This window comes from Nematostella vectensis, chromosome 14, assembly GCF_932526225.1.
Source record: "Nematostella vectensis chromosome 14, jaNemVect1.1, whole genome shotgun sequence".
Classification (NCBI taxonomy): domain Eukaryota; kingdom Metazoa; phylum Cnidaria; class Anthozoa; order Actiniaria; family Edwardsiidae; genus Nematostella; species Nematostella vectensis.
The window spans coordinates 10,503,672-10,528,909 of record NC_064047.1 but is presented as its reverse complement, the minus strand read 5'-3'; the positions used below and the strand labels follow the sequence as shown (position 1 = coordinate 10,528,909).

The following is a 25,238-nucleotide window of genomic DNA, read 5'->3' as shown; positions in this document are numbered from 1 at the left end:
AATAAAGAAAAAGAGATAAACAATGAGTTTACTTGCACTGCCTAAGAGAGCACCTTAGCGAAACATATTTTTGTCCGTGTGTGTTTTTGCTTTTTCCCGTCTTCTTGTCTTCCCGCCGACATTGCATACAATAATCGACTCCAGAGACCTCACTACTTGAGTTTCTCATTTCAGTTCTAATTGCGTTTTGCACAAACATTACCTAATGCTTCTAAGCATAACGCATTTCTCTGTTCTTGCGTTATTCCGGTAACAGGCAGGATTCAAGAAGGACTGAAATATGTGCACTACACAGCTACGCACACAAGCGTTAGGACATAACTGGATTCATCTACACACCGCGCGTCTCACTTTCCAACTACTTCCCACAACTCATTGCGAACGCTCATGGCCATCTGACTTCCCCGACGCCACTTTGTTTGTTTACAGTTTTTTTGCCAACTGATTTTGTTTTCATGTGTGCTTCGCAAAGAGTTGTGGAAAGTAGCGGGGAAGGTGAATTATGATAAGGCTATCAAAATGTCAGTCACGTCTTATTTGGAAATCACAGGAGAGAAAGCGAGCGAAAACAAAAGAAAAGGCGAACGAATACATGACGGTGAAAAAAGAAACTACTCAAAATATCTAATGTATATATTGTATCCCCAGAAACAGAATCATAGAAAGACACTACCGCTCCGACCGGCGCCATGATTCAACACCATGTCACTTAGACCTGCCTGCATCCTACGACAACTAGCTTGAGGCAAACTTAAGGTCACCGAATCACACATCCACAGAAAGCATGCTTTTTTTGTCAAAATAGTCAAAGCAAAGTGGTCACTGTGTAAAGCACAGTCTATTCAGTTTTGTTCTTGGTTTTGTCCACTCTTGGGAGATATTTAAACCAGTTTAATTTAACCATACCTTTAAACTAGTTTAAGTGCTGGTGTGAATGCGGTATTAGTCCAATAAGCGGTGTTTAGCTCGCACTGAAACATTTCGATTCACATTATTATCTTTGTTTTTCCTCTAAGAAAGGTTGTAGACTCACACTTGAAGAGTCTTTATCCCGTTCACGCTAATATCTGGCATGGTTGCACGGTCCGCTGAACAGAGAGACTAAGGACGCATAAATAGAGAAGGAGCCTGGGTTCGAGACTCGGGCACATCAACGAAAATCATCCGACGTTTTGGATAATATACTGTATTCTAAGAACAATGGTCATTGGATACGAAAATATGGCAAAGGACTGAAAAACTAAATCGTTCTATCGATAACATCGTTAAATCAATATTATTTTCCATTTTAGTATTTTATAGCTGGCGGGAACTGAAACCGATATCAGAATATCGAGAATATCGATAGAGTCCACTGTGTACTTGCGGATCGAATGAAACCGAGACTTACACGTTTTTAGTGCCTCTTTATATCTCTACCTTTTTCATATCGTCTTTTTTCAATCCGTTGTCTTGTCGTTCTTATTTTGTTTATCACAAATTCACACAGAGCTAAATCCAAACATTGTCTGTTCCAAAATGCTTGTACTCCTCAATTATTCATCAAGTGACAGCATTGGTTAAGTAAATCTAAAAGTATCTTAACCATGCCGTTGCGATGTCGTACATGCTCAGGATTTTAACGATATATAGAGGGTGAAAGCCTCGTGATTTTTAGATTTCGTGGATGTTTTGATGGCTTGTCATAGCAAACGTGACAAGAAAATCGTACTTTCTTCAAAAGAATGTCTTTTTCAGACAACATAAGCCCATTTATAGAAAAACAATCTAGCTAATCCCACTTTATAACATGATAAGAATACAGTGACTTAGGGATTTTTAAATGTATGCTAGATATTTGAGCATTCTATTTACTCATTTTAAACATCATGTAATTTTTTTTTGTTCTGGCAGTTTTTCCCCTCAAAATCGAAAAATGGTAGAAAGCTAGTGTTGTGGTCTCTGTATTGCTTCTGTTCAACAACATTTTGAATTCATTGAAATCATAAATTCATGCCAGAAAAAAAGGAAAAATAAAAAACATACGTAACGCTATTCGGTGAGTAAATTTTATATCATATTTGGCGCTAAAAACATATTTCAAATGAGCAACATCTTTGGATTTAAGCCAACACGGATATAATATTTACTTACGTTTTTGAATTCTTAGTGTGCAATTGAGTTACGTGCATTTAGCTTCCATTTAAAGTCAATTCTTGGATCCACATCAATGAAGTTTCAGTCTGAAGGCGTTCAGAATAATTTTGCTATATCAGTTTATACTATCTTGTATATGTAATGCTCAATGTTAATGTTTTCCAGTGTATAGAACACACTCCAACTGTCCATACACGTCAGCCACGCAACCCCTTTAGTGGTTAATGTTATTTTCTAAGGCGAGAATTAACCGCAAATCCGGTAAGTGTGGGACAGGTAAAAACAACCATCAACACAAATAATTCACAACACTTTAAAAAGGTTTATTAGTAATACAATTTTTCAGAGATTTCATAGTACTGACAGTTGTTGTAGGAAAAAAAAGGAAGAAAGGAAATAAAAGTGAGATGAAAGAAGATAAATTCAATATTAAATTCCATATGAAATTTTGCAGAAAAATATGAATTGTTGAAAAATTACTTTGTAGGATGTAGACAAGCGAACCTTCATAGGAATTAAAATAGACAGGAAAAAATGTTTTTATTGGGAAAAAATGCTTTTATTTGATTCTGAAAATATATATATATTCAGGTATTTGGACGAGTTTGTTGGATGTGGTAGCGACGTTTCCTATGAATTAGAGATACGAGTGAAGAAAAAAGGAAGAATTCTATCAAAGAAAAGAGTTGAAAACTATTGTATTTTGTCGACATTAAAAAGGTTGTGGGCTGAGGCTAAGTGATTCTGTCTTACAAAGTAGATTCTTTTTTATTTTCTTGAGAATTGTTAAATGTAATATTTATTTCCTTTCATTTTCTCTGTGCGTTGTTCCGTTTGCTCTTGAGAAGTCGAAAGGATAATGTCGTCCATTAGTAGATGATGACAGTACATGACACTTAATCCGGAATATTAAGTGAAGTGGTTTTGAGTACGCAAAAAACTGATCTCTTAAAAACATCAATTCAATAAGTCGGGATAACTTAATCATGGTTACTTACAGAATTTTTAAGTTTTGACCATTTGCTAAAATTGACGTTGTATAGAACACCTGATTTAACTTTATTTATTTTTTAAACAGGTTACTTCCCTAATCCTCTGGGCGGGCTATAAGTGTCGTTTTTTATCTCACTAAAAAATAACCAATTATTAATTGGTACATCTACTCAGTTTTCATGTTAAAATTACATAATAAACTGTTTATATATCCTTATATCGCTTAGAAAACCCTTCATAACAAATAAGAAGTGGTATTTCGTATCAATTCAAGGCCATTTACAATGCATTCAGACGTGATTTACTAATAAGCGTCATAAATAATTGTTTATCTGTTGTGAAAACCTGTTCAAATGCTCAAGATGATAATTAGGAATCGTTCTTGTACAAATTAATAGAACACAGTTAGTAATTATCAACGTTATTTAGCTGTTTTTATATCGACGTGCGTGTCTAGCAGTCAGCAAATGTGTAAACAGACTTCTTTGTTTTATTCTGCTGCTTGTTTTGATCAAGGATTTGTACGAAGTAAAGACTTGATTGTTAACTAAGTATACTTTATCACTAACTTGAACAACACATATAGTTTTGCTTATGATTCTATGTAATGTAAGCGGGAGATATAGCAAAATACCCCATAGTACACACAGTATCATTTTGAAGAATATTTCAACATCATGCCCATACAAAAATGCACGAAAAATCAGACACAACAAATCATTTAACTGATGCTCTTTCTCGATCATATCTGATGTTTCTTCGCGTCCAGAAATAGCTCAATACATACCGTCTTTTTGGACTTGTAATCGTTACACACTCTCTTTAACCAGGCACATTGAGTTCGTGTACACCTTATGCAAAGTTGGAGCTTTACAGTGATACCACTGCATTCGAACAATGCCAACTCAAAATGGCTGGCGAAACACAAATTGTAAACAAAAACGCTTGTCAAATGGCTTTTTATAGACTTCCGTTGGAAAGAAAAGGCTTTTGTTTCCTTAATTGAATCAAGACCATAATTAACATGCAATTTATAAAATCCCTAAAAACGTCAGTTCATTGAGAAATTTTTGGTTATGTTTCGTTGATTAAGATGCCTAATGGGCATCAGAGGCTCGAGCTTCGTTCGTTTACTTACTATGCGCCTATTACTGACTGGTACCCAGGGTTGCTTTACACGGTAACTCTAAAGTAACTCTAATACCTAGTTTACCCAAATAACGGGGAAAAAGGTCAAGTTAATAAAAAGACACTGTAACCTTTTTAAAATCCGTTTTTATTATTATCTTTTTTATTTTATCGCACACATCATATCGCCACAATTTGTCTGACTTTAAGCGTTCTCTCCATCGATGCATTTTGAATTGGTACCTCAAGCTCAGAGTGTGTATGAATACGTTGTGTGTGTCATACGTTGTGTGTGTTATGGTTTTACACTATTCAGACTGGGGGGGGGGGGGGCTCTTTAAGACCTCCCCCCCTTCCGGGAAAATTGCTATAACTCCTGAACCATAGCAGCTAGAAGGCTAAAACTCTGTGACTTTTCCTAAAATCTTTCTGCGGACGTTTTGATGCCATTGACATGTGGTGATGACGCTCCATGTTACCATGGCAACCGTTTTTTCACACATAGCTTTCACAAAAACATAAAAGTAGTGAATTTGTTATATTTTGGTCCTCTTTCTAAGATTTAAATGCCCCTTTTGACTTTATAAGTTTGTTTAGGTGACAAGTTTCACAACAGCGCTAGAATGTTTTTACCTCGGATATTTGGGGGGGGGGGGGGGTTGTGGGTAAATTTTGCTCTCTCAAAGCTGTTGTTAAAAGTGTCGCTAGATTTACTAGATAACACTTTAAAACATTTTAACCTAGCTAACAGACTGCCTAGAACTATACCCTAAATCAAAATGGATTAGCATATTGTCCAAGTTAGAAAGGTAGAAAGACTTCTTCCTTATCCTATGCCTATTCTCATGGAAGTCTATAAACTCATCAGATCTGTCGTACTTAAAATGCGTATCACAGCTTGAACAGACATTCCCCTTAACCAACCTTAATCATCACTCGGTTCTCACAACACTCATCCATTTGGTGGTAGAAAACACCTTGGAAATAGCTTCTTTTTAGCGGCGATTACCATACGAGCCCCCTCTATCTCGCTGGAGACTTTGTCTATGATCGAATCCCACTCGTTATGCTCAAATGTATTCGATGCACTTCGCCACATGATCCAACCCCCATGCAACAAGAAGCCTCTTCCAAACGTCTTCTGCGCCCCTTCTTGAAGGTTGGTAAGTTCACCTACAACCGATACAAAATAGAGTTGTACTTGATAGACAACTGATACAGAAAATATATTTATAATTTGCCACACATTAAGATCTTGCTAAATTGGGCCCTATTTATTTGTGTTAGTCTTGTTGTATTTATTTAGTATAGTTCAGAGAATCTACAAAGATTTTTTTTCAGAAAAAGCGACCCTTAAGTTCATGTGCCCTTTGAATAAATAAGAAAAAAGTTGATATTATATATAGCTGTCAAACTCTCCTGAAAGAAAAACATGACTGAGTTTAGGCAGTCAATAGTACAGCAGATGTACAACAGATTGTACAACAGATCAAAAATTATAAATAGGAAATTACCCGTAGGGGCTTGGCTGTACCCTCCCCCCACCCCCCATTGTTTTATTAATTTTTCTGTATTGTCCTGCATTTCTGTATTCTTAATGTTTTTGTATTGTGGTGTCCCCCCACTATGCCTAGGCCTGCTACGGCTATGTACTATGGGGCCTTAGAGAGTCCAAAACTATATACCCCATAAACCTAACAACTAAACCTTATTACTATATCTATTGCATACCAAACTACAAATCCTTGATAAATCAAATCCGTTTCATGTATCCTTTTTCTTATCCTTTCTCTTCACCATCCTTTCTTTTATATCCTGTATAAAATCCATCTTCCTTCTAATGACAAACAACCATATTTAAATTTATTTAAAATTCCATTCAAATATTCAAAGCCCTCTAACCCTGCAATTAGTACATATGAGTCTCTCCTAACCATGTTCATGAATAGTAATCAGTCATGTAGAGGGCCAGCCATTGTGCAAATGCATAGAAAAATTAAAAGAAAAAAAAGACTATCTACATTTGCAAATAACAGTGTAGCCAGCTTCCATTGATGTTACATATGCAAAAAAAATTATTGTTGTTAGCTATGCAAATAAATGCACATAAATTGCAGTAAGTAACTTTTAATTACAGATATTTCTAAAATCTCTGGGGACTGGGAAGGGTCGGGGGTTCTCTAGGGAGAGGGTTCCATATTTTCGGACCTTGGTATGAGATTGCTCTGTATCAACAGAGCAAGAGCAGAGAGTATGTTGGCTATAGGAATGTGCGTTGATTGAATAATTTTACTAAGCAAGAAAGGAAAATAAAAAAAACATTTATTTACATCTGCTGTCATTTCAGCCAGCCTATAATGACAGCTATACTTTAGTCCTTGCTTTATTCACCTGAAATCACCTGAAAAAAGGTATCCTTGTCATTTCATAGCTATTACCAGCTATTACCAATTGTTAAAGGATTTTCCTGATTCTGCTATCTTTAAGGGTATAACATTTGACCAACTGCTTTTCCTTAGGGTTTTTTTAATGGCTCTTCCTATTCTGCTATCTCTAAGGGTTAAAACATTCCTTCTATCACACCCGATTTGCTATCTCTTAGGGGTAAGAATTTCTGCTGACCACACCCAAGTTGCTCTCCCATCAACAACCACCCCCATCTGCTTTTAGCGGAGTCCCTCCCCCGAGACCAAGATATCCTTGTCATTGCATAGCTATGCCGACTAAATCATGTAATTACTTAGCATGTAACTTGCTTGCCCTAGGCAATGTTACTTTTCCTGCTAGCAGGGAAAATGTTACTGTGAACATCACAAAGACTGGGGGCTCGGACATTGCTCTAAATGTGATGTAAGCAGAATATAATTGGTTTGTGTAATTAATTGTATCCTGCGAAAACTATTGGCAATCAATATATTTTCTTGCTCTCCTTCTTTTCTCAATCTTTTACCTTCAGTAGCCTTTATGTTCAAAACAATACGTTTTCTCTTTTTCTCGGGCTAAACACAAACAACGGCACAGCATTGTAAACATAACCATCAATAACAATCATAACAATCATCTATCCCTTTAATAAACTAAAGTCATCTCCTAAGGTGCCATTCTTTGAAGAGATGATGCAATTTGCGATCACAATTATCATGCTGTATAATCACATTTTGTTTCATCAAAGGATAATTATCATCTCAGCATGTACTCCTTCAAAAGAAGATGCATTCTATCATGTGAGTCAATTATTCAAAAACCAAAAGAAGACACAGAGATAAGAGCCATGCTTCTCTTCCGTTGCCTACTCGTATCCTTTCTCACATCGGCCATTCAGAAAACAAGGAACTCCACGTTTGGCCACTCGCTTCTTGCATTTCCCTACGACGAGACAGATTTTAGGGAACTTTGGGAATGCTACAAACTCTGTCATGACGACAAAGAGAACTGCGCCAGAATCAAAGAGGGCGACTTTGTGGCAGGTCTAGAAAAAAAGGGAGATGCAAACGAATGACCGTCACACACGTGAATGCCTCGAGAACTCATAAAAATAGAAAACTCTGTTTACGCAGATATCATATATGCGTAAACAGAGATTTCCATTTTCAAGAGCTGATAGAGGTACTTTCACCGAAAAGTGTTAACATAATCGACAATTGAGAAAACTGTAAGTTAAGATATGTCCCAAATGAACTCTAAGTCAGTTAGCTATTCAATTTTGAGAGAGATTTATATGGCTGTTTCCGGAAAAGAACTAAAACTGCAATTTATTGGTTTAAGTCGGCCCCACAGCATATACAGCCTCGGCTTTTAATTTCTTTGTTTTCTTTTGATGGCAGACATGAACCAAGAATACATCAATGGTGGAGTCTCGTTTGCGCGAGAGAATCCTACAATTATGAGCAAAGTCAAAATACATTAGAACCCCACTAACTCGAACTCTGAGAGAAACTGGGGTTTTCAGGGGTTCGTATGACCTGGACCGACTAAAAATATATATTGGCAGCTCACATTCAGCCTACAAACAAGCGTTTCTCTGGCTGATCCCTAAACACTGAAGTGATTCGGAGTCCGCGAATTGCCACTCAAAAGGTCACGTGATACCTAAGATACCTTACATGGTTTATAGCAGCACACAGGCCGTCTAGAAAACCTTGTTGAATGTGGTATTAGCGGAAGCGAGCAGACTTTCGTAATCCGCGACTTTAATGACGTTGTCGAGTGTTCCGCAGAGCAACTGGAGTTTATCCAAGTCAAGCACCGAATCACTTCCAACAGCGACTGCCAGAGTTTTCACGCCCAAGGCCTGAAAGCAAGTTATGAGAGAAGCTATTTTAGTTAGGTGCGGTGCGGCTAGTTGAGGCGAAGCAAGGTAACTAAAGGTGAGGGGAGGGGAGGGGAGGGGAGGGTTAGTATTTACTTGGAAATCTAGAAATTACAGTTTAAATTCTAGAGAAGATTTTAGAAAAAGAGCCCGCTTAATACTCAGAATGGTGGTTTATTTTGATAGATATAATGATAAAGATATAATGGTAAATAATCTATGTAATGTTAGCGATCAGAAAGAAAACAAATTAAAATACAACCTACAACTTGCACTTGCACAATGTCTATTGCGGCCTTGGCGGCCAAAATTAATCTGCAGCTGTAAACATGATAGATTGAATTTCAAATAATAATAATAATAATAATAATAATAATAATAATAATAATAATAATAATAATAATAATAATAGTAATAATAATAATAATAATAATAATAATAATAATAATAATAATAATAATAATAATAATAATAATATACAAACAACATATACATACAACATATTAACAACAAACATCCTACTCTATTCTACTCAATAATTTCGCTGAAACTCTATCTTACACATATATAACGGATATATATATATATATATATATATATATATATATATATATATATGTATATATATATATATATATATATATATATATATATATATATATATATATATATATATATATATATATATATATATATATATATATATATATATATATATATATATATATATATATATATAGATATATTATATCTTAATACTAATACTTATGATAATATTTCTAATGGTTAAAAACTAATCAATTAAACTAATCAAAATAAAGAGATAATTAAAACAATCACCACAGAGTGGACATCTGATAACTATTTATGATATACTATCTGTTTGAAATTTGCTTTCTCTTCCCCAATCCCGAATAGTCCCATGTATTGTGGTCTATTAGGCATCTCCTTTCTCCCGTTAGATAATGACCTCTAGTTCCTTAGGAAATGATGATCCGGTGTCATATGGTACTGATCCAGCAATATTAGTTTATTCTAATTTGTTATACAATTGTGTAGATAGCATTTTTTTAATTAAAAAGTTCATTAATCCTGAAACTTTATTATTATCATATTTATCTATTGTCGCTTCTATGCCTCGGCTTTTAATTTCTTTGTTTTCTTTTGATGGCAGACATGAACCAAGAATACATCAATGGTGGAGTCTCGTTTGCGCGAGAGAATCCTACAATTATGAGCAAAGTCAAAATACATTAGAACCCCACTAACTCGAACTCTGAGAGAAACTGGGGTTTTCAGGGGTTCGTATGACCTGGACCGACTAAAAATATATATTGGCAGCTCACATTCAGCCTACAAACAAGCGTTTCTCTGGCTGATCCCTAAACACTGAAGTGATTCGGAGTCCGCGAATTGCCACTCAAAAGGTCACGTGATACCTAAGATACCTTACATGGTTTATAGCAGCACACAGGCCGTCTAGACCACCTTGTTGAATGTGGTATTAGCGGAAGCGAGCAGACTTTCGTAATCCGCGACTTTAATGACGTTGTCGAGTGTTCCGCAGAGCAACTGGAGTTTATCCAAGTCAAGCACCGAATCACTTCCAACAGCGACTGCCAGAGTTTTCACGCCCAAGGCCTGAAAGCAAGTTATGAGAGAAGCTATTTTAGTTAGGTGCGGTGCGGCTAGTTGAGGCGAAGCAAGGTGACTAAATGTGAGGGGAGGGGAGGGGAGGGGAGGGGAGGGGAGCTTGCAGTGCTTGATTGGCAGTACTTACCTTGAGACCTGCGATAGCCGCGTCCATCACTGAGTCATCGTACCAGCTTCTCCCGTCCGTGATAATGACCAAGGTCTTTGGGACTCCACTCCTCTGCTCCCTCTGGAACAAGCTTAGCGCGCTTTCTAATGCAAGGTCGGTTCGTGTTGACTTGTCAGAGAACTTTAGTTGGGTTTGGATGATCTTAAACAAAAAGGCAGGACGATTATTGGTTAAAATGTATAACTGCAAATCCCAAGACAAGTGTTTGCTTATCATTGAAAAGAAGAAATCACTGAAAGAATACTAGTCAGCCACACATGTTTCCCTCTCACCCGCTGTTAGTACCTTTCTAATGTCAGTGATTCCCTCTCCCCCATCCTTAAGTACCTTTCGAATGTCAGTGATCACCCCCTTCCCGTTAGTACCTCTTAAATATCAGTAATTCTCCCCCCCACCCCCCCGCGCTCCGTTAGTACCTCTCGAATGCTAGTGATTCCTTTTCCCCATACCTCTCGAATGTCAGTGATTCCCTCCCCCCTCGTTAGTATCGTTGAATGCCAGTAGTCAAAGGCCACACCCCCACCCTGTTCGTACCTTTCGAATGTCATTAATTCCCTTCTATCGTTAGTACCTCTCAAATGTCAGTGATTCCCTCCCCTCTTGTTAGTACCTCTCGAATGTCAGTGATTCCCTCTTCCCTCCCGTTAGTACCTCTCGAATGTCAATGATCCCCCGTTAGTTTTGTTGAATGTCAGTAGTCAAAGGCCCCACCCCCACATATCAAACATATTCCCCACGGATAGTGTCCTTCGTATGCATTGCCTTATATGGGCATTGATGCCCATATTTAGAAGAGCTAAAGTTTACCCGCTCCCTGATCTCCATAAAACATGGTGAAAAATGCTGATTCCTTTCAATTTGAGACTCGAGGCAAAAATGTGTCAAAAAAACTTTATCGCTTGGTCAAATCTTTATCACACAAGTCTTGAAAAGCCCTTAGACCCAGGCCTCCAAGAGATTGGCCGAGCGAGATTTAAGGTCACCCAAATATTGATATGCCCTGTTCGTACCTTTCGAATGTCGGTGTTTGATAAAAATGCGCTCCCCTGGAGCGTCAGCTTGATGTGTGGGACAACATCGTACCCGACAACAGCAACTCGGTTCTTGTCCTGAGCGACGTCAGATCTGTCTAAAAACTTGAGAATGTACTCGATCACTCGCTCCAAGTTACTCTGCCCAAGGTTCCCTGATACGTCGACGTAGAAGGCGATGTCTGCCTTGTTGCTACAAACTGTATGAAGAAGAAAACAACTGTTAAGCCTTTTTCACAAGATGTTGAGAGAATGTTATAAGGTTTTACTTGCTTTATTCTGCTTGCTACAAACTGTACTAAGTGAACACTGTTAAGCCTGGTTCGTTCCGCCCACACTACACGGTTGTTTCGCCCACGTTTATAAGAGTTGTCGATTCTTATACAATAAAAAAGCTTTTCTAGGCTTTATACCTTTTTGTTGAGTCGCGCGCAATTTCTGATCCGTGAGCACGCTGTAAACGTTTACGATAATTGAAATACGGCCCACATGTGTACATAACGTACACATTTTTTTCTTATTTTTGTGGGTTCGATTCAAAGGGGTTTCACTATATAAATTATAATTATAATTTGACGTGTCCAACGTTATCTGAATATCTGACGAAGGTGTCAGATATTGTACTGAGCTGTACACGGATTAAGAAAAAATCAATGCAAAAAAATAAGTGCCGAATATATGGTGCTCGTTACAGAAATCCAATCGGCCAAATACGATGACGCACGAACACTATCCGAACATCTGTCGAGCGTTTATCAGATTTAAAAAGCTTATACTTTTTATTTACTCCAAACTTAATTATCAATGTAAAGGTTTAAAAAAAAAAAATCGAAATTAACTAAAACGGCTTTCAAGTGATAGTCCGGGAGCCAGTGAATCGAAAAAAAAAATGTTCGTCTACTTTGAGAGCTGACCAAGTTTGGACCCTCCTAAGTTAAAGTAATGTCAATGTAAGTTTATGTACGTGCGGCAGTAGAGACTGTTAGTTGGGCCAGCACTCAAATCGACACGTGTTAAACCCCTTCCCTTGTCCCCGCTCCCCTTCCACGTGCCTAAAATGCGATTTATCGGTGTGCAAAGAAGAACATTCCGCTAAAAAAAAAAACTGAGACCTAAACAAACTTCGAGATTGAATTGTCTTTATTTTTACGCTATAACTGTCATCACAATGTTTGAAGAATTTGAATTTTTGCCTCCAATGATTTGTCGCCGATATTACGTTTGTTATTTGTTATTTCCGATAGCTACGCAACTTGTGTTAGAGGGGAGAGGGCAGATCAGATCAAATTTGTAATAGACAATTTGAGGAAATTTTTAAAGAAAAAAATTGAAAACTAAAAAAATTCTTCCTAACCAATATTTGAGGACAAACCGCGCGTCTTCTAAATTACAAACCAACGATACGGCTACAATAGGTCTTTACGCCAATCAAATTGCAACTTCGAAGAGCTGCGTACTGACCCAGTAAGCTTTACGCGAGTACTTGCTCGCCGTAGCTGCATTAGGCTCGATTTCCAGCCGTCGCTAGGCCTCATTTGAACCACTGGGGGCACGTACTGCGGGCTCACAGAAACGAGCTGGAAATTGAGCCTATAGCTGTTTGGTAAAACTGCGCTTATGAGAAATTAGGAAATCGGGAACAATTTTAAATGTGTTCCCCAGGTTTCCATTTATACTGCCACCCTTAAAATGTTCCTCATTGAGATTCAAGCAATTCTGCATGATGTTTTTTTTTCTTCAGCCTTTGAAGTAAAGCAACTATCGTGCTTTAACCACCTTTCTTAGCGCTGTGGCTCCCGGACTATATAACTTTCTACTCACCAGAGTTTGCCGTGAAATTTGCCAACGCCAAGAAAACCGAAAGTATCGGAAATGCTAAAAGTGACTCCATCTTCAGATACAGGTGGACATATACGTACTGGGCATGAGGCTATGTGCATAATGTTGGTACCCACTGCCGTAACAAACGTAGATTTCGCCCGCTGGCGTCCGTTTTTACACCCGCTACTTTTCAATAAGGCCCGCTTATCAACAAGTCATCGAGGCCCGCTAGCGTGCCTATTCCTCGCTGATGCCTCTTGAAGCCCGCTTGTGTCTTGCAAAGAACCGCCGGGTGTTTATGTTCAAGTAACGATCGCCGAAGTCCGCTCAATGCCCGCTAGCGTCCATAAGGCCCGCTGTTTTCCATTTAATGCCCGCTAGCGTCCATTAGGCCCACTGCCATCCACAAGGCCCGCTACCGCCCGTTTGACACCCGCTACCGTCCATAAAGCCTGCTGTTTCCAGTTTAATGCCCGCTAGCGTCCAGAAAACCCGCTGCCGTCAGTTGATCGCCATGTAAATTGATTTTACGCTTGCTGCTGGCATTACGAACTTGTTTAAAATAGAGAACACACAAAATTTAATGCTGACCATCCTTGTACGTGGACTTTGGGAACCTCACCTGTGCATGTCACAGAATTACGTGCCACTTGAATTATTTAATTTAGTAAGTCAGTCCCCGCACGGAACTCCGTATACCGTTGCACCTTCCCTTTTGAGTAAACTTATAGTAAGTACTTATAGTAAGGTACTTACTTATAGTAAGTACCGTAATGTTGTTGACTCAATAAAATTGAAAAACAAATGTGTTTCAGTTTTGCCCGCCCAGCGGGCAAGCGTCAAAGGCCCAGTAGTTATTAAAAGGGCCCGGCTAGCCCGAGTACGGGTTTGTCCAGCAAAAACGGCTCAAAGTTTTGCTGTCTTTCCTTTCACCTTACTAAAAAATGCTCGCTAGCGGGCGAGTAGCGGGCGTTTGTGGAGGTACGCTAGCGGGCGTTAAGCGGGCTTATCTTAGAATGCACGTTAGCGGGCAAGTAGCGGGCCTGTCTTAGAAGGCACGCTAGCGGACATTATTGCGAGCGTTCGTCAAGGCATGGTAGCGGGTGTTTAGCGGGCATATCTTTAGAGGTACGCCAGCGGGCCTGAATTTGAAAAGGACGCTAGCGGGCCTTCTTCAAAGTACGGTCTTGCGGGCATCAAGAGAGAATGCCAGCGGGCCTGTAGCGAGCGTTTTCACCGGGTAAGGTAGTCGCCTTGGTGAAAATATAACTGTGAGGGGGGTCAGGCCTCGCTAAACCAGACATTTTAAGAAATCAAGCCCATCAAAAACGACTAAAATGTTTATTGACAGTCGTAGTCAAACGTATGTCAATTTCTATTGTACATGATTTATGCATCAAATAGCATTAAAAAATACAACCTTTAAAGTTCTCGTGAAGTGTACATTAGAGGGGGTCATATGGTCAGGCCTAAGAAAATCCGCAATAACTTTTTTAATTATTATCGGAACAAAAACTATTCCACAAAAAAAAAACGAAAAATTTGGGTAATGCCAATTCAAAATATCTTAAAGACTTTTAAATACGACATTAATAAAGTACATTATTTCCAATTATTCGTAAGGCAACTAGGTGAGTGATGTTACACATGCTTTTGTCTTTTTGCTCAATTTAAACGTTATTAAAATCTACGTCAGGCAGTAGCAAAATTTATATTTCAATCTATTGGAACGACGTTTCTAACAGCCTTAGCATATATATATATATATATATATATATATATATATATATATATATATATAGATGATTAACCATAAAAGTCAGCATCCTGTGATGTTCCAATCAGCTATGTTGTCCAAAGATTTTGTGTGCTGGGAGTTGTTAGAAGTTGAAGAGTATGACCTTTGGGAGCGCCCAAGTACGCTGTATCTTCCAACATGCAGATCTATGAGCTTTGAATTTCGGCGCTATTTGTCGGACAGCAAAACAAGATAACAATTCGAAAAAAAATATTTGAGATAAACGTACCCAAGTACCTTCAATGCTGGGAGACAAAGGACAAAAACAAAAGGCGATTTGTGTTAGCATAAAAAGCACAGTTTAATTTGGTCTGATTCGGAAACACAGTCAAAGTTAAATCGTACTTTCGCTTCGTATCGCTGGAGCCTTCGAACTAAATAATAAACAAAACAAGGCTATTCGAGAACATTGGGGCTTCTGAAGTGTGAGTACGAAGAAAAAAAAAGCGTAATAAATACAATTCCGTAGGCTTGAGTTGAGACAAATTTAGTAATAATCTGAGACTTACAGCCCAAATAGACTTGCAATGCTAAAAGTATTATAGAAAAGTGTATCGAAGTTCAATTTTAAAATAAGCGATACGTATAATTAGTTTTTGCGTTTTTACAACAGTTGAAGAATGTTTACAGTGAGGACACAGAAAGCGGGCCATGCTGAACAACTAATCAGAGTTGTGTTTTGGAGATGAAAAGCTAGTGTGATTTGAGAGTTGTATTTTGAAGATGAAAAGCGCAAGTTTGATTTGAGAGTTGAATTTATTTGAAGATGAAAAGCGAGTGTGATTTGAGAGTTCAATTTTTAAGATAAAAAGCGAGTATGATTTGAGAGTTGTATTTTGGAGATGAAAAGCGAGCTTGGTTTGTGAGTTGTATTTTGAAGTTAAAAAGCGAGAGCAATTAGAGAAGTTGAAAATCGAAAGCGTTGATTGACTTGCGAGAGTGACTTGCTAGCTCAAAAGCGAAGGCGCAATTTTATGTTGACTAAAAAATAGAGCGACTTGGGAGTTTGTTTTTGTTTTTCAAGTTGTAGCCCGATATTGGAGAGCGATTTCAAAGTTAGAATTCGATAATAGACTTTAATTTGAAAGTTGGAGTTTGATAACAGATTGCAATTTGATAGTTGAAGTCACAAAGTGAAATTCAAAACTAAACTTCACGCGTGACCGGACCGGCCTATGCTTCCGTATGCCAACCCCGCCTTCTCGAAACACGTTAACATGGCATATTTCCTCGTTTTTTTTAAAAAAATAAGGAAATATGCCATGTTAATGTATTTCTAGTACAGCTTTCTATGAAGGACTAAATTCGACGAGAAGCGTGGCGTACGATTGCGTATATTTCGAGGTCGATCGAATGGTTTACCTAGTGTTATCGAGTGCTCTTTTGAACTTATACGGTTAGATAAGCCTTGTAAGATGTTATTTAGAGTCTACCAGGACCACGTTTCGCATTTATTTGAACTTGTTTTGGCGATAAAAGGTGCCCCGATGCAAAGGTACGTGCCTTTACGACAACCATTGTCTTGCAATTGTTGAAATATGAGCGCTCAGTGGGGCTGTTTATCGCCTCATCAAAACTCGTGTTTTTAATTGCCACAAAATTTTATTTGATATATTGGAAGTACAATAAGTGCTGTATACATAGAGTGAAAAGAATTGTGCAATTCCACGTCCCATGGAAGATATAGGCCTCGTTTCCGGGCTTATTTACGGAGTACGAAAAACAGAAAATAATTGAAAAATCTGTTAAAAATTAAGAAAAATACTAAAACTACCAACGACCTAATCTATCAATCAAGTTTGATTTTTGCCGCCCGGCTCAATTTTTTATTTTTTTATTTTTTTAGACATTGTCTAAAATCGCTAATTATCGAAAAATACATTTTCCCCTTGTCAAGCCAAAAATATTTATCCGATCCGTTTCAAACTTTCACAGAATACTAAGGTCATCAAGGTCTTTCTCCTGGCAAAAGATGGTATTTTTGTTCTGAACAAAAAAATTCATGGTCTGAGACGGTCACTCTACTTAATATGTTATGATGCCGAAAATGTCCATTTTAAAAGTTGCAAGGAAAATATTATCTGTTCCTTATTCCCAGGAGGGAACATTCCTTTTTCTCCCATCCATAGCAGTGGTTAGGCATTCGCACATGAATAACTCCCCGTATAACCCATCGGGACGTTTTTTTCCCCAAGCATCCGCTCCAGCGCCCCAAAAAATATTCCAAGCACAACTAGTTCGGCTCCACAAATTTGCCCGCAAAACAATTCGGGAAGATTTTTTTCTCAGCAACCGAGGGGTCTAGAATCTTCCCAGCCAGCAAAAAAAGGGGCTGCGGAACAGAACAGAACTTGGCACACTCGTGGCCATTATGGGAATTAGTCTCCATCGAAAGCATGATTTCTTGTCATTCTTTCAAGCTGGGTCTTAAGAGTCAAAAACATTTTCAGAGCGAGAATTATACACATTTCCTTTCGCCTATGGTCTCAAATCGGCGCTCAAAATCGCCTGGAAGGCACATATAACAACTTACCGTTCGCCATGCTTTCGCATTCCATCGTTGTGAAAACCAAAGGAAACGAAGCTATGCCTAATGATCTTTCACCTCAGGAGCTTTATTGACACTAGATAACATATCTATTTACATTTTTTTTCTTTAGGAATGTACAGTGTACAGTAATTGTAAGAATCGCCATTTTCATGGACACAATACAGAAAGCTGATCCACAAGCAGTTATTTTTTCTAGTGGAGGCTTGTTTGCCAGCAGTCTCTCCTTTGTGTTTTAGGGGGGAGGTGTTAAGGATCCTTTTCTGCTCGCCACAGGAATCCTAAATCCTCAAAAAACAGGAATTTCCGAATTCCCACTAAACAGCGTCCTAACAGGCTAAGTAAAGTCGAGAAGCATTAGTCGTTGTCTAGGAGTTCTTACTTGTATCCATCTGTGGGGTTTGGTGCATGGATTCTGAAGTAAGCGTCACTCAGTTCCTGTCCAATGTAGCATCGTGATGCCCTCCTAACCATCAGGACTCCCGTAATTGTCAGACACCATCAGCCATCCCTTGCCTAGTCGTCTTGGGACAAGCTAGCACTTTTTCATTGCTGGATCTTCACAAAGGAATGTCCAGAAAAAGCAATCCTGGGATATAAATAATATTTATTAAACGAAGGGGAACAAATGGCTTTATGCCTGGCGCCCGATTGCTAATTGGTAGTTGTGTTACCCCTCGCGGGGATAGATTTATCAGCCAAACGTGACGCCACTCAAATAGGGACGGATAATGCGACCCTTTCTTTCTGGTTAGCACTTGAATGTAATCCTCAAGTTCCATCGAGCCGCCTTTAATCCAGAAGTCTTAGCATATCTCCAACACCAGATTGTTAAAATTGTTTGACTAATACATTAATCTGTCGCCCTCAGGGGTTGTATCGCATGTTTTACCCTCGATAACCCGTGAAATGACTATTAAGATTAGTCACAAGCGACAGTTGTGCATACAACTAATCAAGGCAAGTGTTTTGGAGGTTGATTTTCTTTTTAAAATCTCTTAGATTTAGCGAAGCTATGATTTTTCTTTCTTAGCAATAATTAATGCAAGAACGATACAGGGTCCCATTTATCCGTGGCAAAAAGCTTTCGCCACCTGATAGGATCTTTTTAAAACAAAACAAAACAAAACACAATCAAACATGTACAGGTTAGAACATGTAGAATATGGTAAGATTTTGAGGAAATTATGTAGAAAATGTGGGGGGGGGGGGAGAAAAAAATCTCGTTTTCACAAAAAAATACCCAAAAAATGCTAGCATAATCGGAAGTAAACTCGGAAGTAAAAAGCCAGTTCTCGATAATTATTTTACAAATCAACTCATTTTAGAGGTTTTGAGGTGAGCGGTCCGATAATGCGGGGTCCGGATCGTAGGATACCGGACCTCACGCGAGCCAATCAGAGCGCGCTATATTCAGGGATACCGGACCCCGAAAAAATATATATCTATACTTGCATACGATCTGACATATCTAATATTTCGAAAAAGTCGCCCTTGCAACGGACAGTTAGCATAATATCATAAGAGGAGAACATGCCATATTTATAGTAGTGAATCGCATGTAAAAAATTATATTCATGATAAAGAGTTTCTCGGGCTCGAATATTATAGTAAAAGTTACTACGAAATATTTCCGGATCCCCCCATGCATTTACCGAATTTTCGTGTAATTTCGCGGCTTCAGTAAAACTCGAAAATACCTTTACCATAAGATAAAGCATTTCTTTAAATACGGAAAAAAGTAGAAAGGGTTGAACAAATAAAGATGGAAAAACTAATAAATAAATATAAAACGCAAAATAATATTTGTAATTATTAAAAATTCTTAAGATACTTTAAGAAACAAGTCTCAAGGGGTGTTGTGCGATCACCCAGATGGCGTAGGTACTAGATTGAAGGGCCGATAGATACACCAAGGGGGTCCTTGGGACCTTGAAGGGGGTCCGCGTATTGGCGATTTTGTATGATTATTTATTTTTCGCAAATAAACGTACATTTTGCAGTCATAATCAGCAAACTATATTATTTCCATTATCTACTTTAATTAACTCATAACTCATTTAATCATCTAATAAAAGGAAAGCTGTATCATCTCCTAGGAGGATGCCATTCTTTGCAGAAAGAGATGATGGAATTTGCTAAAATAATTAACATGCTGTATTTTCCCCATTCTGTTTTTATGTTAGTTTCAAGGTCCCCATGCTTCAAGAAACATTTCGGGTTTTGGGCTTCAATAAAACTCAATATACCTAATGATATAAAAGGGTTAAAAAACAAAGATGGGAGAAATGATAAGAGATGAATGAAACGCAAAATATTTAAAATTCTACGTTACATTGGGGTGTTACATTGTGCGATTTTCAGATGGGGTATCTACTGCATATAGATAGGGGCCGATAGATACTTGAAGGGGGTTGCGTATAGCAATTTTATCATGGGGGATTTTTTTTTAGTAAACTTGCATTTTGCAGACAAATAAGCAAACTATGTTATTTCCATCATTTATCCCTTTAATAAACTAAAGTCATCTCATCAATGGATAATTGTATCATCTCCCAGCAGGATGCCATTCTTTGAAAAGAAGTTGCAATTTGCGGTCACAATTATTATGCTGTATGATCCCCATTTTTTTCCCAAGAGGATAAATTGTATCATCTCAGCACGGTACCCTCCTTTCAAAACAAGTTGCATTTCATTATGTGAGTCACTTATTCAAAAACCCCGAAGACACACGGCTAAGAGACATGCTTCTCTTCCTTTGCCTACTCTTATTCCCTCTCGCATCGGCCATTCAGAAAACAAGGAACTCTATGTTTGGTCATTCGCTCCTTGCATCTCCCTACGACGAGACAGAAGTTGGGGAACTTTGGGAATGCTACAAACTCTGCTATGACGACAAGGAAAACTGCGCCAGCATAAACTACGACGTGAAAAAAGGAAGATGCAAACGAATGACGGTCACACATGTAAACCTTCCTCGTGAACTCGTGAAAATGGAAAACTCGGTTTACGCGGATATAAGAGCGGATATAAAAGGTACGTTTACCGAAAAATGTTAACATAATCGACAATTGAAAAAACTGTAAGTTAAGATATGTCCGAAATGGACTAAGTCAGTAGCTATTTCATTTTGAGAGAGATTTATATGGCTGTTACCTGGGAAACAAACTAATACTGCACTTATAATTTTGAAAGATACGATGTTTTTGGTATTTTTTAAACAAAACTGTCCATTCTTCTGCAACTGCTAGTCATTATGTGGTATAATAGCGGACTCGCTAGATACAAAAGTTAGTGGAGCTGAATTAAGGTTGGCAGCCTCACAGCTTAAAGATTTTTCTGTTGTGACGCCGTGGATGAATTTGCAAACAAATCTCTTTCACGAAATAACATTTTTTTTTTGGTTTCTTACATACAAATGTCTTGCCCTAAGCTGTTATGCTAAAATAACCCTTATAAGCCTTATAAACTAACCTCGCGACCTACCCGAGCAAAAAAAAAAAAAACAATTCTATTGTAATCTCGTTAAAACCGTCTATTGACAGGGTAAGGAAAATCCTATTAAGGGGTGAGGGGGGTGGGGGGTTCAGATAACCTTCTAACTTCTCTAATACAAATAAATAATGGCGTCTTAAAATAGATGGACCATAGGGGAAAGTCAACGAAACATCCAAATTTCTCAAACATGACGTTTAAGACAATAAGTGTATACTGCAAACCCTGCCCAAATAAACATGACAGAAACACGTATGCGAGAAAGTATTAACCGACACGTTCAGATTAGATTACTAACTGTTAGTGTGTAGGTAAAGTCAGAAGAATAACAGCGGTTTGCCACTCCTTGAATCTTGTCAGGTTGTGCTAAGAAAACGCACCCTCTGGGAATGGAAGATGGGAGCATTCCTGACTCGAGTATCACGGCTTCGTCTCAGTATTCCCAACAATACGCCCCTTATTACGGACGACTGAATAACCAACGAGTTAGCGGGATACACTGGGGTGCATGGGCAGCCAAGACCGTACGAAAAGCCGAGCATCTACAAGTGGACCTGGGCCGAGTCACATGGATTACCCATGTTGCAACGCAGGGGCGCCCTATAGGAAACAATGACCAATGGGTGTCTGAGTACAGTGTGGAGTACAGTCTGAGGGGTGATCAGTGGCAGAGTTATCAAGACGGGAATGGTGTGACTAAGGTAAGAACATGTGTACAGTGGAATACAGTCTGATGGGAGATCAGTGGCAGAGTTATCAAGACGGTAATGGTGTGATTAAGGTAAGAACCCGTGTACAGTGGAATACAGTCTGATGGGAGATCAGTGGCAGATTCCAAGACGGGAATGGTGTGATTAAGGTAAGTACATGTGTACAGTGTGGAATACAGTCTGAGGGAAGATCAGTGGCAAAGTTACCAAGACGAGAATGGTTTGATTAAGGTAAGGACACATGTACAGTGGAATACAGTCTGATTCGAGATCAGTGGCAGAGTTACCAAGACGGGAATGGTGTGATTAAGGTAAGTACATGTGTACAGTGTGGAATACAGTCTGATGGGAGATCAGTGGCAGAGTTACCAAGACTGGAATGGCGCGACTAAGGTGAGGACACGTGTACAGTGGAATACAGTCTGATGGGAGATCAGTGGCAGAGTTACCAAGACGGGAATGGTGTAATTAAGGTAAGGACACGTGTACAGTGGAATACAGTCTAATGGGAGATCAGTGGCAGAGTTACCAAGACGGGAATGGTGTGATTAAGGTAAGGACACGTCATGTAGATGTTTTATTATTGGTACCATATAATTTTTGTTACATAGGTTGTTTCAACCAATATGTTTCTATATTTCCTTTCCTTATTATATTTCCTTATGTCCTTTCCTTATACACATACACAGAAAAAAGTGCTTTGCAACAGCCTTTCGCACCGTTTTTGGCGGGTTTAAGAGTAGATGAAAAGCCGTTCCTTGATGTGGAATCTAATTTTGTCTTTTCCCAGAACATCAAGCATTTCTTTCCTAAGGTTATCATAAATGGAACACCTCATGCGCGTACAAAGGATTGGCTGAGGGGGAGGGGGGGGGGCGCAGTCAAAGGTATTATATGGAAAGAGCATAGGATTTAAAGATTCCTAAAAAAAAAGGCCAATCACACCGCCATTCTATGCTCCCGCTAAATGGCGAGTCACCGAAACATCCATTTCCATCGGCTAATTCAAGCAAGTGAACAAGATATTTTCAATGAAATATCTTCAATAACATATTATACTCCATTTTTAGACTGTTATTTGGAAGTTTCCTTGAGAATAAATCGCTGCATTTTCAATGACATCCATTAACAAAGGTGTGGGTGATTGACATTCTTTAATAGGAAGTGACCTACTATTTGGCCGACAAGGGGGGTCTGCGCGCGCACCCTGTTTACGCGTCAGACAGTGTGATGAGTACAGTTTAAGGGGAAATCTTTGGAAGAATCTTTATCAATATGAGGGGTACAATTGATGTTAATAGAAGAAAGCTTTTATGTTGTCGTTGTTGGTATTATATTTTGAGCTTTTTTTTTTACAGATTTTCCCTGGTAACTCAGACCGTACCACTGTGGTGAAGAACGAGTTCTCCCCTTTCATCAAAGCGCGTTTCGTCAGGGTTGTAGTTCAGGCTTGGTATGATCATATCACTATGAGAGCGGAGTTTTATGGATGTGCAGCTTGACTTAGATATCTTTGCACTGGGCTATTCCATTTTAGAATTCCATTCTTGGTGAAGGGTGCTAGTATTTACTTGAGAACCTTTATTAAATTTCTAGAAATCATAGTTTAAATTCTAGAGAAGATTTTAGAAAAAGAGCCCGCTTAAGACACAGGCTGATGTCTTTTGATAGATAGATATATAGGCAAATAATTCATGTAATTTTAGCGATCAGACAGAAACCAAATTAAAATACAACCTGCAACTTGCACTTGCACAATGTCTATTGCGGCCTTGCGGCCAAAATTAATCTGCAGCTGTGAACTTGATAGATTGAATTTCAAATAAAGAGATAATTAAAATAATCACTACAAACAGAGTGTACATCTGATAAGTATCTATGATATAATATCCGCGAGAAATTTGTTTTCTTTCTTTCTTTTCTTGTGATAGACTCTCTTGGAAACATGAACCTGCAAGTCAAAGAAAGTAACCTTCCAATTATGAGCAAAGTCGGAATGTATTAGAATCCCACTAACTCGAAAGCTGAAAGGAGTTATCATGGGCTCGAGTGACCTTGGACAAACTAAAAATATTTATTTGGCTGATCCGTCAGCTCTGAATAATGTTTGTTATTTTGCCGCCAAAACCCGGAGTGTCCTCAAGCCTGCCACTCGGTGCATGTCGCCTATTGACTTAGCGCGCCGCCGGTGTCCAGTATGTATGTATGGGCTACGCTCCTTATATCTGATACTAGGATAACTTACGTGGTTTACAGCAGAGGCCATCTGGACCAACTTTCTTAATCCGCGACTTTAACGACGTTGTCGAGTGCAGATCGACTGGAGTCTATCCAAGCCAAGCATCGAATCACTTTCAACAGCGAGTGCCCGAATTTTCCTGCCCAAAGTCTGAAAGCAAGTTATGAGAGTAGCTATTTTAGAGAGGTGAGGTGAGGTGAGGTTTTGTAAGGTGAGGTGAGGTTTTGTAAGGTGAGGTGAGGTGAGACCTGCGAGAGCCGCGTCCAGCACTGAGTCATCGTACCAGCCTTTCCCGTCCGTGATTATTACCAACGTAATCCCAGTCAGCCACACATGTTTTCCCTCTCCCCCGCCGCTGTAGGTATGTTTAGGGTTTCCCCTACATCCCGTAAACCTTCTCAATGCCATAATGAAGCTGTCTGTCATCATCAAGTGAGCAATCTCGAGATGGACTGCCATCGTGATAGCCTGCGTGCAGCCGGACATAGTTCCATTATAACCGTCTGCAAATTACCGACAGAAAGCTTGTTTAGACCCCCCGCGCACCAGCCGCCGGAGTGAAGCGATTTCTTATTGCTGGTTGTCGTTTGGTTCAAATGTAACGAGCCACGGGATTGGTAAAAAGCTCCATGTACCCTGCATATATAATTTTTCGAATGTTATGATTTCGCATGTTATGATTTCGCGAGATGAATGTTATGATTTTGCGAGTCAGTAAAAACGTGAGACTGCGGGATGTCCAATTCCTTGGTTATCGCTTGCGACATTCTGACCGCCATAACTGCTGCTTGGAGCTCAAGTCAAGGGATACTTAGTGACTTGAGGGGTGCTAGTCTGGCATTTCCAAGAACAAATGAACATTCAATGTTACCACTTAGAGCCTGTGTCGAAGGTATGCCACTGCTCCAAAGGCTTCTTCTGACGCATCTGCAAAAATGTGGATCTGAGTGCTAGTGATTTCTTCAGTTGACTTGAGATAACACCGGGGAACAGAGAAGTTTCGTAGATCGGTCATCTCATGCTTCCAATTTTCCCAAGCATCGAGAAGTGGTCTGGTTATGTCATCATCCCAATCGTACTGCTGTCTCCAGAGCTCTTGCAGGATTAACTTAGCTCTCAGCACGAATGGAGACCCTAGTCCCAGCGGGTCGAACACTGAAAGGCTGCTTCTGGGGGGTAGGTACTTCCATTGGCTGAAGCCTTATCTA

At 38.9% G+C, this 25,238-nt stretch overlaps 3 protein-coding genes and 2 long non-coding RNA genes across 9 annotated transcripts in view; 1 reads left to right on the top strand and 4 right to left on the bottom strand.

Annotated features, from left to right (window-relative positions):
• The window catches only part of LOC5503167, a 10,455-nt gene extending 6,383 nt beyond the window's left edge, over window positions 1–4,072 (bottom strand). Inside the window, exon 1 of one of the 2 annotated variants that reach the window (XM_032371445.2) lies at window positions 3,917–4,072. The gene's annotated coding sequence lies outside the window, so the exon portion shown is untranslated. Of the gene's footprint in view, window positions 1–2,133; window positions 2,271–3,916 lie in introns of those variants that run through there. The other variant, XM_032371446.2, reaches the window with a different exon arrangement.
• LOC5503176 (lactadherin) lies at window positions 2,295–23,644 on the top strand. Of its 2 annotated transcripts, none has more exons than XM_032371447.2 (3): window positions 2,295–2,397; window positions 21,442–21,782; window positions 23,150–23,644. In XM_032371447.2, exons 1-3 carry the CDS (start codon window positions 2,361–2,363, stop codon window positions 23,291–23,293), a joined length of 522 nt encoding a protein of 173 aa, XP_032227338.1. In that variant the 5' UTR covers window positions 2,295–2,360; the 3' UTR covers window positions 23,294–23,644. The 2 variants fall into 2 exon arrangements, with proteins under 2 accessions (XP_032227338.1, XP_001624268.3); XM_001624218.3 differs by lacking the exon at window positions 2,295–2,397 and adding an exon at window positions 7,722–7,863.
• On the bottom strand, window positions 7,309–21,486 carry LOC125559926. Its single transcript, XR_007306599.1, has 2 exons — window positions 21,380–21,486; window positions 7,309–7,726 (listed from the first exon to the last, which is right to left on the bottom strand). It is a non-coding gene; the product is annotated as an uncharacterized LOC125559926 (long non-coding RNA).
• On the bottom strand, window positions 8,070–17,615 carry LOC5499552 (cuticlin-6). Of its 3 annotated transcripts, none has more exons than XM_048722213.1 (5): window positions 17,572–17,615; window positions 11,399–11,619; window positions 10,347–10,529; window positions 10,020–10,207; window positions 8,070–8,548 (listed from the first exon to the last, which is right to left on the bottom strand). In XM_048722213.1, exons 1-4 carry the CDS (start codon window positions 17,594–17,596, stop codon window positions 10,046–10,048), a joined length of 591 nt encoding a protein of 196 aa, XP_048578170.1. In that variant the 5' UTR covers window positions 17,597–17,615; the 3' UTR covers window positions 8,070–8,548; window positions 10,020–10,045. The 3 variants fall into 3 exon arrangements, with proteins under 3 accessions (XP_048578170.1, XP_048578169.1, XP_048578168.1); XM_048722212.1 differs by lacking the exon at window positions 8,070–8,548 and adding an exon at window positions 9,571–9,791; XM_048722211.1 differs by lacking the exon at window positions 8,070–8,548 and having other exon boundaries at window positions 9,571–10,207.
• LOC125559925 lies at window positions 23,101–25,238 on the bottom strand. Its single transcript, XR_007306598.1, has 2 exons — window positions 24,037–25,238; window positions 23,101–23,742 (listed from the first exon to the last, which is right to left on the bottom strand). It is a non-coding gene; the product is annotated as an uncharacterized LOC125559925 (long non-coding RNA).

Coding starts and splice junctions, on each gene's coding strand:
- LOC5499552 (XM_048722213.1), bottom strand. CDS start 17,596: ATGGAATGCGAAAGCATGGCGAACG. Junction 11,620..17,571: donor ATGCGAAAGCATGGCGAACG/GTAAGTTGTTAT, acceptor TTCTTCATACAG/TTTGTAGCAACAAGGCAGAC. Junction 10,530..11,398: donor CAAACACCGACATTCGAAAG/GTACGAACAGGG, acceptor TTTTTGTTTAAG/ATCATCCAAACCCAACTAAA.
- LOC5503176 (XM_001624218.3), top strand. CDS start 7,824: ATGCGTAAACAGAGATTTCCATTTTCAAGAGCTGATAGAG. Junction 7,864..21,441: donor ATTTTCAAGAGCTGATAGAG/GTACTTTCACCG, acceptor GAATCTTGTCAG/GTTGTGCTAAGAAAACGCAC. Junction 21,783..23,149: donor ACGGGAATGGTGTGACTAAG/GTAAGAACATGT, acceptor TTTTTTTTACAG/ATTTTCCCTGGTAACTCAGA.